This window comes from Nematolebias whitei, chromosome 8, assembly GCF_014905685.2.
Source record: "Nematolebias whitei isolate Nwh7 chromosome 8, NemWhi1, whole genome shotgun sequence".
In the NCBI taxonomy this organism is placed as follows: Eukaryota; Metazoa; Chordata; class Actinopteri; order Cyprinodontiformes; family Rivulidae; genus Nematolebias; species Nematolebias whitei.
In genome coordinates this window covers 47,047,494-47,059,237 of record NC_056505.1, presented here as the reverse complement: position 1 = coordinate 47,059,237, position 11,744 = coordinate 47,047,494, and the positions used below count along the sequence as shown (strand labels likewise).

Sequence of the window (11,744 nt, the reverse complement as noted above, 5' to 3'; positions counted from 1 at the left end):
CAGGTGTCCTGGTCCAACCTGTCCACAGGTGTCCTGGTCCAACCTGTCCACAGGTGTTCTGGTCCAACCTGTCCACAGGTGTTCTGGTCCAACCTGTCCACAGGTGTTCTGGTCCAACTTGTCCACAGGTGTTCTGGTCCAACTTGTCCACAGGTGTTCTGGTCCACTCCTCAGGATCAAACTGTCTCAGGTTTGAAGACTTCCTTCTCCAGATGTTTCAGCTCCTTCCACAGATGTTCAACAGGATTCAGAACATGGGTCAGAAGGACACTTCAGAACAGTCCAATGTTTGGTTCTGATCCATTCTTGGGTGTTTGTAGCTGTGTGTTTTGGGTCATTATCCTGTTGGAGGACCATGACCTGTGACTGAGACCAAGCTTTCTGACACTGGACAGAACATTTAGCTCCATGGCTAATATGAATCTGAAAATTGTTGGATTGTAAACCTGGATTACTGAACACGGACTTTGTTGGTTTTGAACTATTTTGACATTCCTGTCGACGAGGAAGAGGGCCAGTACCGGAGGAGGCGTGCCAAAGACACCATCTTAGCACCAACATAACTGGTTTGTTCCACTTTGGAGTAAGCTGTTGGGGGAAGAATCAGTTTTGTTGTGCGTTTCCTTGACTGATGAAGCCTTCTGGATGGAAGGTGAAACGTTTCAGAACAAAAAAAAGAAACTGTCCAGATGACCTGATTGAAAATTGTTGGGTATGTTGATTGATTCGTTGTGATCCTAATTTATTTATTTTTTCTGCAAAAACTGAGAAGTGTGGGCTGATTTCTTCACAGTATTCTAATTTTTTGAAATCCTGTTTTCGTGGGGTTCATGAGCTGGAAGCCCAAATTATGTAAAAATAAACAAATAAATACTTGAAATGGTTTAAATTGTGGGCCCTGAATCTATCATCTATTAAAGAGTAACTTCCATAATTCCATTCAAAAAGTTAAACAACTTTTCCCATGATATTCTAATTTTTTGGAAAGGGTCTGTATTTGTTGAACCAAAAATTTAAAGCTATGACTGACTGTCAGTAAATTCCTCCGTCCATCTTCCACTTGTTTCAGAGACGGTTGCAGGGACAGCAGCTTGAACAGTACATTTTTCGTAAACCATTTTTTGTTTTTACATTCGTCAGTTTCAAATTGTTTGATTATTGCTGGTTTTCTTTCTTTAACTAAAAGGGCTTGAACAAATGTGTCCCATCTGTAAAACATCTGTAATTAAAGAAACAGCAGCCTCTGATTTCACATCAGAACTGAACTGGTAGTGTCAGTAACATGTCATCCCAGACTAGTCTTTCATGTAAAGTCCCTGCACTGGTCTTAACTCTGAACTGGAAATCTATCCCACCTCCAGGAGCAGCTCCTGTAGATGCTCGTCCTGGCTCAGGTTCCCTTGCAGTCGTCTCTCTAAAGAAGAAACCTTCTTCTGAAGCTCCACTAACAGGCGCTCTTTGTCCTCTTCGGTCACAGAAGCCTGATGTCAGAAAACAAGTTTTGCACTTTAAAAAGTAACATTTAACTAAATCTCAACTGGTCTATTCACAGTCCGTAACATCTGATTCGGCCACTACTGGACTGTGATATTTTACTTTATGTTAAAGTAAATTTCTGTCGTTTGTACTGCTTTTCTTCTGACCTTTTGCTGTTGCACCTTCAGGGTGTCATGTTCAGTCTGCAGCTCCTGCAGGGACTTCTCTAAAGCTGATACCATGTTCTGGGACTGAAATAAAGAAAGATGACAATGAATCCCTGAAGAGCTTAGCAGTTGCACATCCTGTGCAGCTTGTGTTTGGAGCTGACCATCTGGAAGTCTTCAGAAACCTGCTGGATGACTGACTGCAGCTCCTGGCACTGTCCTTCCAGCTCACTGATCTTCTTGTCACCTTCTTCTCGAAGCAGCAACAGTTCTTCTCTGCACAAAGTTAATCAGAGGCTGTTTGGAATTCAGCATTCTGTCACTTGATGTGATCTGACTGCTCTTTGCATAAGTAGCTGACTTGAAGATTTATTACATCTAAAACTAAACAAAAACTTCTTCATGTAATCTGCAGTAAATACAGCAGTGTTTGAAAGTTTGTGAACTCTTGATCATTTTCTACATTTCTGCATCAATCTGACCTAAAACATCATCAGATTTTCACACACATCCTAAAAGTAGATAAAGAGAACCCAGTTAAACAACTGAGACAAAACTATTATACTTGGTCATTTATTTATTGAGGAAAATGATCCAATATTATACTTGTACATCTGTGAGTGGTAAAAGTATGTGAACCTCTAGTATTATCAGTTAATTTGAAGGTGAATATAGAGTCTGGTGTTTTCAATCAGTGGATGATGATCAGGTGTGAGTGAGCACCCTGTTTGATTTAAAGAACAGGATCTATCAAAGTCTGCTCTTCACAACTTGTTTGTGGAAGTGGATCATGGAGGAACAAAGGAAATTTCTGAGGAGCTCAGAAAAAGAGTTGTTGATGCACATCAGGCTGGAAAATGTTACAAAACATCTGTAAAGAGTTTGGACTCCACCAATCCATTGTCACACTGATTGAGTACAAATGGAGGAAGTTCAAGAGCATTGTTACCCTTCCCAGGAGTGGTGGACCAACAAACATCACTAGAAGGAGTGGAATAGTCTGCGAGGTCACAAAGGACCCCGGGGTAACTTCTACCAACTGAAGGTTTCTCTCACATTGTTAATGTTAATGTTCATGAGTCCACCATCAGGAGAACACTGAACAATGGTTCATGGCAGGGTTGAAGGAGAAAGACAATGCTCTCCAACAAGAACATTGCTGCTCGTCTGCAGTTTGTTAAAGATCATGTGGACAAGACAGACGACTGTTGGAAGAACGTTTTGTGGACGGATGAGACCAAAATAGAAGTTTTTGCTTTAAATGAAAAGAGTTCTGTTTGGAGAAATGAAAACTGCATTCCTGTATAAGAACCTTATCCCATCTGTGGAACATGGTGGTGGTAGTATCATGGTTTGGGCCTGTTTTGCTGCATCTGGACCAGGACGACTTGTCATCATTGATGGAACAATGAATTCTGAATTATATCAGAGAATTCTGAAAGAAAATGTCAGAACATCTGTCCATGAACTGAATCTCAAGAGAAGGTGGGTCATGCAGCAACAATGACCCTCAGCACACAAGTGGTTCTACCAAAGAACGGTTCAAGAAGAATAAAGTTCATGTTTTGGAATGACCAAGTCAAAGTCCTGACCTTAAACCAATCCAGATGTTGTGGAAGGACCTGAAGCAGCAGTTAATGTGAGAAACCACCAACATGTTGAAGCTGTTCTGTACAGAGGAATGGACCAAAGTTCCTCTAAGCTGCTGAGCAGGACTGGTCAACAGTTACTGGAAACATAATATTTAGTCTCAGTTGTTTAACTGGGTTCTCTTTATCTACTTTTAGGACTTGTGCGAAAATCTGATGATGTTTTAGGTCAGATTGATGCAGAAATGTAGAAAATGATAAAGAGTTCACAAACTTTCAAACACCACTGTAGTTTGTGAAGTGCCTGGTGAGACCGACTCAATAATCAGTCCTCTTACCGCTCGATTTCAAACTCAGAGTTGAGTCTGCAACTGTGGTCCTGCTGCTGCTGCAGAGCCTGGAGTTTCCCTCGAGCCTCAGACAGACCTCGTGTAGCTGACTGGAGTTCAGCTTCCTTCTGCTGAAGCTCCGCCTCCCGCCGGCTGAGCAACTCCTCCTTCCTCAGCAACTGACAAACATTAATGGAAAACGGGTAGTTTTACAATATGAAGCTAAAAACACAGCAGAAACCAAATATGCTCCAAAACATGCACTAATTCATGAAAAGTGACAAATGACCATATTTTTTGACTAATTTTTTATTTAGCATTTTATTTCAGACTGTTAAAAACACATTAAAAAAAGAACTAGCATTCCTTGAAGGAAAGCATGTTGCCCGCTGCCTTGCATGTAACATTTGACATTAATCAGCCTGTGCTGACAAATGATGGAGTTCAAGTTTTGGTTCAATAATGAAAATCTCAAACTCATGCATGGTCTGTTGGTGCTTGTGTAAGGGATGACGCTCAGCTTGGGCTCAACATCTGCAAACCTGACAGAGATATGAGCAGTCCTGAGCTTTCTGAGGTCAGCTGAATCCAATGTGGAACTGACTCTAAACGTGCATCAGGCTTGGATGTGCATCCAGTGGCTCATTCAAATCTGTCCAGTGGTTCAGGAGATATTTTGCAAACACTGCAGGCGAATTAAACACGTGCACACACAGTCAAACTCACAATTGCCTGCCTTTCACCTTTCACTTGAGGGAGATAAATAAAAATAAAAAAGACTGGAAAACGCACCATGTGTTTAACTTTTGCAAGCTCTTGCTGCTGAAAGCCTTCCAGTTCATCCAGGTCATCCCTTTTCTGGAAAAGTGTTAAACTTTGATCCATCATCTCCTCCAGCCGGGCTGACAGGGCAGCCTTCTCCTGAACACACACAGCAGCTGGATTTATTTCAGCGTTTGTACGCAGCCGTCGTTCCACCCATGTGGGTCAGAGGCAGCCAGTTCTACACGCTCACTGGGTCCCAACAACACTCGCTTCCTTCACGTTATCCAAGTGGCAAACGTGCAGCAAGATCAGCAAAGATGAAATGTAAAAGAAGCGAACAGGCTTGTAAAGAAATCTGGATGTAGGAGCAGAACAATCGGTTCTCTGGTGTCAGATCAGTGGTTCTGTCCAAATGTGCACAGAATGTGAAAGTGAAGGTTAGCTGCTTTTGTTCACTTCACAGGAAACAGTGGACTACTTCTAAATGTGAAACCAAAGCATGTTTACACTGGTGACTTCACAAATATTTTGCAGGGACTCTCCTGAAGACTTGAGGAGTCAAGAGTCCAGCAAATCTCCAGGAGCAGGTTTCAGCCTGGAAACTTCATGACCATGTTTGAAAACTCAATGCTGCCTCCTAACATACACTAATGAAGACAAGACATGAAGAATCATCTGCTTGTGGACACGTTTACTGAGAGGAGCATTTATCACACCTGATCGAGCCATAACCAAACAACAGCAGGGCAGTAAACGGCTGATTTAAAGCAATAAAGGTCAACTAATTATGATACAAAACCATTATTTCTTGCAGTGCTCAACATCTACGGAGTAAAACAGCCTGCTATCTGCAGACTTGAACATGAACACGTGAATCCAAAGGAAAGCCGAGCAAGCCGTTCATAAAGCAGCACTGATGGAGGAGTGCACCAGGACTTTATTTTGCACACAAATCATCAGAAAAAAATAAACTTTAAATTAAAAATTAAATAAAAAAGAGCATGACTAGCCTACTCATACATGATGCATCTTTTACACAAGAAAACTAACTATATTACTGAAACTTTGCTTTTTTATAAACAAAGTGGTTTTAGTTTTATATGAAACACCCCCCCCCCCCCCACACACACACACACACACCACCTCACATGTAAGAAACTGGTAATGAAACATTTTTTTTTTTTTTAAAAATTTTTTTTTCTCCCCCACAACCCCCCCCCCCCCCCGCCCCCCAATATAAAAACTGCAGTCACCTGACTAGAGAGACAAATGAGACAAACAACTATTCACTCTCTCACTCGTTTTCCTTGAAAGTCTGGTTCTTTTAGGGAGGTGTGAACGCACCATTGAACTCTGTCACGGAACAAAAAGGTGAACTCTGGCCCGGGCTAAATCCTAGGTCTCAGTCCGGTAGAAGAGAACTCCAGCGCGGTTCAAGTACAGTGTGAATGTAAACAGACCGAGCCCCGCTCCACAGGACAAACAAACACGTATTTCTCTGACCTTATATGGAGCCGTCAGCTGCCTTGTGTGAAAAACAATATTCTCCATGGTCTTCTGTCTCATCTTCTGCTCATGCTGAGTCCATTTTTGAAAAATGACAAAATATAACTCCTAAAACTGCTAAAACTTGATGCCACTTCGTTTTTATTTTTATTTACAGAAGAAGAAGAAGACATGTCTTCAGAGGTTTTTGTGTAGTTTCTTTCAGTAGTTCTTGGTGCAGCGCCCCAGTCCCAGGACGAGACGCTTCTGACGCGGTCTCTTGTTCAAGAGTGGCTTGACACAAGGGATGTGACAGCTGAACCCCTTGTCTTGCATACATCTGTGTGTGGTGGTTCTTGGAGCACTGACTCCAGCTGCAGTTCACTCTTTGTGAATCTCCCCCACATTATGGAATGGGTTTTGTTTCACAATCCTCTCCAGGGTGCAGTTATCCCTATTGCTTGTACAATTTTTTCTACCACATCTTTTCCTTATCTTCACCTCTCTATTAATGTGCTTGAACACAGAGCTCTGTGAACAGCCAGCCTCTTTACCAATGACTTTTTGTGTCGTGCCCTCCTTGTACAAGGTGTCGATGGTCATATTTTGGACAACTGTCAAGTCAGCAGTCTTCTCCATGATTGTGTAGCTACAGAACTAGACTGAGACCATTTAAAGGCCTTTGCAGGTGTTTTGAGTTAATTAGCTGATTAGAGTGTGGCACCAGGTGTCTTCAGTATTTTACCTTTTCACAATATTTAAATTTTCTAAGATACTGAATTTGGGATTTTCATTAGTTGTCAGTTATAATCATCAACATTAAAAGAAATAAAGGTTTGGAATATGTGTGTGTGTATCTGTGTGTAATAAATGAATACCATACCACTTTATTTATGTAGTGAACCTGATCGGACCTCAAATCTTGATCAGATGGACAGAGACTGTTATTTCATTGATCTGCATCCAGAAATACAGTTTGAGCCATCTGGTGACTTTCTTTCTTGAATTAATCAAGCAGAAAAGACAATTCTCTATGATCATTACTATTTTACAAATGTTTGATAATCAAATTGTGTTAGTTCACTCAATGTTTACAGGTTGAAGAAAACTACTCATTTTTATTTTACATAAACAGTAAGTAATGATTTTTATTCCTCATTCAAAGAAGAAATCAGGTTAATATGCATTTCTTGATTTTTCTGTCTGCAATGAGCGAGTTTTGTAAGTATGTTAAAGGTCGGTTCTCGGTCAACTAAAATGTTTACTGAGAAAAAATGTCATGTTTAACTATTTGAGAAGATACAGCAGAGTGAGACTCCACGAAGTCTGGTTTTCTGCAATAATCTTTCTGTCTGTTGTTGAACAATCTCGTTCTCTGACCTCGAATTTGATAACATCTTACATCACAAACCACACCTCTATTCTGGTCCATCGACCAATCAAAAAGCTCTCAAATGACCCGGAAGTCGACCCATTTAAAATGTGGCAACTTCCCAGTTCATGAGTCGCTGGAGTTGCTGCAGTTGCTGCGCTCAGGAATGAGTTCAACTAGAGAGTGCACAGAGTCTGAAGTCTGAAGCCAGACGCTGAAGATTAATGGAGCTAAAAAGAGTCTGATGCTGCAGAGCTCTGAGAGTTCCACACAGAGGGCTGAAGAGTGATGGAGTTAGAGTTCTTGGATGCAAACGCGTTCAGGATGATCCAGAGACATTTTGGGATTATAACTTCTGTTTGAACAACCTCGTACGACTCTCTAAGGGTTTGGCAGTTCTCACGGAGACGCTGAAAGAGTCAGAAAGGAACCCTACGCCGACGCTGAGTTTATCGTCAACCAGGTAGAAGGTTCTATTTTCGACCAAGTGTACCGTGGGCGAGCTGAGATCTGATGGAGCGTGCACGTTTCTGGTCAAACAGATTAATTCCCTCACAAATCTCTCTGTAAGATAAATCTCCATTTCCATCTTAAACTCTGCTTTCTCTTAAAATCAGTACAGATATTTTAGAAATATCTGAAGCAAAGTCCTCGATCACCGCCGTGTGATTGAAGTCCATTATTTGTGAAACTTGTCTGTTATTATTTTCATATTTTGCCAAATTAATGTAAATGTTTGATGTTAAACTTTGATTCTGAAAATAAATGACCGCATTCATTTTGATGGGTCAAAGATAAATAACGTCTCTCGTTACATTTCTGTTAAAATTCAATGCACGACATTTACACAGTCAGAAAGATGAGGAACTCGTGAAAAGTATGAATATATATCCCTATATGACATACTACATTTATAAAGCACTTAAAACAGCGACAAGGCCAACCAAAGTGCTGTACAGACAGAACAACAGGTAACACACAAAGCAAAATACAAAATGAAGTAAATCAGAATATAGACATAAAAACGATGCAATAACATACAAGTTTCATTTTTTTAATGGAATCTACTGAAATAAATCAACTTTTTCATGATATTCTAATTTTATGACCAGCACCTGTATATGGTGACCCTGATGGTCCTCCTTGATCATGTGACCAGCTAGTTTTGAATGTCAACAACAAACTGGTTGATCCACTATGAGAAGGTGCCATTTATAAGACTGAGCTCAATACAGCTCCTCAGACTGAAGAAGTCTTTCGGATGAAAGACAAAATGTTTCTAATTTTTTGACCCTGTCCCGAGGACCTGACTTAACTTTTTTTAGAATACATCAAGTAGGCGGTTGGAGCATGCCCATTGCTGTCTCTCTTTACATCGCCAGTATATATGTTTGATTACACATGTGCTGCACATGCTGATGTTCAACAGTCTGTCTAATATATTGAATGAGAGTGTGTGACATATTACTCCTTTTAAATTGGCCATAAATGAACGGTGAAAATACACAGTGTTCAGCAGAAAATACTTTGCTGCACCGATAGGGGGCAGTGCTGCTCCATAGGGACAATGAAGCAGGTGCAGTCTGTTCTTCTGTTACACAGAGAAGCGTGAAGCAAATGGTACACTCATTTAAATTTGTTTAGACAAAATGGAAGATCATATCTCAAAACGTTGGTTACGTATTGTAACCCCAGATTCTATGAGTGTAGGTGTAGCCCTTTAAGAGCCGTCACTTAGTGGGTTTTATCCCGTCATGCGAAGCATTACACTGAAAAATTTAGTCCACGCCCACCTGCTGTGTGGGCCCTACCCGGTCCGTATAAATTACGCTAAGAGCGGGTAATCGGCTCCCAAATGGCTTTTTCTTCAGCCATTTAGGAGCCAGTGAGGCCCGACGCTTAAAGGGCTACGCCTATACTCATAGAATCTGGGGTTACAGTACGTAACCAACGTTCTATTTTGTATAGGCTTCGCCCTTTAAGGCTGTTGTTGATGGGTTAAGGGCGAAGCAGATGTTGTCCTCGCCTCACTGGGTCTATTCAAACACCGTATGAAGCAGAAGCTTGCCCAAAAAACGTCTTGTCACTCAGCTCCCCATGTACGTAATTACGCATTGCGTAATTATGTGTACCATGCACAGACGCATGTAGTGTAACTATACATTCTGAATGCATGAACGCCCCAGAAAGTTTCAATGGGGAGGGAAGATGTTGAAAGGGGGGGTCCATGAACCAACTGATTCACGGCTGAACAGTATGAACAGATTAATAATAACAGGAGAGCTGATTATTAATCAAATGAACTGATTGGTAACAATAGTCATGAACTGATTAGTGACAACAGAACCAAATAACAGTCACAACTTGTGACTGATAACATCTCACACTGTAATGCATACAGACAGATGTGAGTTAAACGGGATTCCATGAAAACAACAATAGTCATTCTGTTAAAACACTAAGGACAGAATGTGTCATGGAACGATCCGTCACATCACGTAAATAGAAACAAATAAATGAGCAGGATGTTGACCACATGGTCACAGTGCAAATATCCTGCATTGTCATACCATTATGCAAAGCAGTCGAAGATGCGATACCTCTGGTCGAGTGCACCCTGAGGTTGTCAGGAGGATCTAAATCTGATGCTCTGTAGGCTTCAGAAATGGCCTCACACAGCCAGTGTGACAAGCGCTGGGTGGATAGCGGGTGACCTGCAGATGCATCTCCATAATGCACAAACAAATGTTGAGTTTGACGCATTGCAGCTGTGCGCGCTATGTAACATGTCAACGCCCGCACCGGACAAAGAAGATGGGAAGATGCTTCTTCTTCTGATTTTTTTTTTTTGGAGGGGACCCCTCCAACGATATATCACTCTTGATTTAAAAGAGCTCGTGATATTTTTAGGCATAAAAGCTGGGTTTGGTCTTAGATCAGCTGAGCTGCCGTCAGCCTGAATTCTGAGACATGACGGAGCGACAGAGAGGGCAGATAAATCCCTCACTCTCTTAGCGGATGTTAAAGCCAGCAGCAGGGCTGTTTTAAGAGACAAGAATTTAATTGGAACTTGATCCAGAGGTTCAAATGGAGCTTTGATCAGGGCCTGCAGGACCAGCGTTAAATCCCACTGTGGGCGTAAAACAGGCCTGCGTCTTTGTACACCTTTTAGAAAACGCTTCATCAGCGGATGCTTAAAAGCTGTTCGGTCTCTGAACCCTTCGCGACAGGAAGAGATGGCTGCAGCGTACGTTTTAATTGTGCTGAACGCCAGATTTCTGTCCATCAGCTGCTGCAGAAAGGACAGCATGCCGCCTAGTGGACATGAGGTGGCCTCTACACCTTTCTCTGTACACCAGCGCTGAAAAGCTGCCCACTTTGATGTGTACAGAGCTGTGGTAGATGCAGCACGTGAATCCTGGATTGTGCACACTACATCTTGCGGGAGGCCCATCCTCTCTAAGCGGATCCGCTCAGAGGCCAGACCCACAGGTGCTGGTCTATTTCTGGGTAACTCCTGATCGCTCCTCCCGCCTGGAGGAGGGCGTCCTCCCTCCACGGCAGTTTCTACGAACGTCCCGATAACAGGCGTCGTAGAACCGGGAACCATGGTGCGTTCACGTGCTCGGGAGCCACCAGGAGAACTGTCAATCCCTCCTCCTGAACTCGGTTCAAAAACCATAAAATCAGAGGAGGTGGGGGAAACGCGTAAAGAAGCATATTGGGCCATGGGCTGTGAGCAAACGCGTCCACCCCCAGCGGTGGTTCGTCTCGCGGGCTCAGTGAAAACCATAGTTGACATTGAGTGTTTTCTCGTGTCGCAAACAGGTCCACAGCTGCTTTGCCAAATTTCTGCCACGTCTGGGCCATCAGATCTGGATGGAGAGTCCAGTCCCCGTGACGTGGACCGCCCCTGGACATCACATCTGCCCCTTTGTTCAGAACACCAGGACTGTACACTGCTCTGATGGAGAGCAGATTTTGGTGTGCCCAACACAGTAGTTTTCTTGCAATGTGTAACATTTGGGCTGAGCGCACACACCCCTGCCGGTAGTAACCTTGTTGTCTGTGTGAATCAAAATGTGTTGATTCTGCAGCACAGGAGCAAAGTGTTAAATCACATTCAGAACCGTGCGACACTCCAAACCATTTATGTGAGCTGTTGTGTGATGGGGCCACAGCACCCCTACAGCTCGAGATAGGCATGACTCCCCCCAACCTGACAACAACGCATCTGTGAAGACTGACACGTGTGATGTGGGTCTGCTGACAGAGACTCCCTCCGACAGAACCAGGGTGTTTCCCCAATGTCGGAAGTCTGCTCTCACGGAGGGAGGAACAGCGATCATCCGTCTCTTTTAACAAAAAAGGTTGAATCATGTCATCTGGACTTCGTTTTTTTTGTTAAAAAGAAACGTTTCGCCCCTCATCCAAGAGGCTTCGTCAGTCTGAGGCCTAGCCATCTGGTATTACCCAGAAGCCACCCTGACTCTTGTGTTTCAAGCCTGCCTCAGATAACCCTGAAGTCTGGCCTTTTCACTAATGGTTTCAAAAACACAAA

At 42.7% G+C, this 11,744-nt stretch overlaps 1 protein-coding gene across 1 annotated transcript in view; it reads right to left on the bottom strand.

Moving 5' to 3' along the window:
- The window catches only part of LOC119413713 (golgin subfamily A member 1), a 52,676-nt gene that overhangs the window by 10,966 nt on the left and 29,966 nt on the right, over positions 1 to 11,744 (bottom strand). The window contains exons 5-8 of the mRNA XM_037680767.1: positions 3,571 to 3,740; positions 1,808 to 1,919; positions 1,644 to 1,727; positions 1,356 to 1,481 (exon numbers count right to left, since the gene is read on the bottom strand). Of these exons, the coding sequence (XP_037536695.1) occupies positions 1,356 to 1,481; positions 1,644 to 1,727; positions 1,808 to 1,919; positions 3,571 to 3,740 (492 nt within the window). The remainder of the gene's footprint in view (positions 1 to 1,355; positions 1,482 to 1,643; positions 1,728 to 1,807; positions 1,920 to 3,570; positions 3,741 to 11,744) is intronic.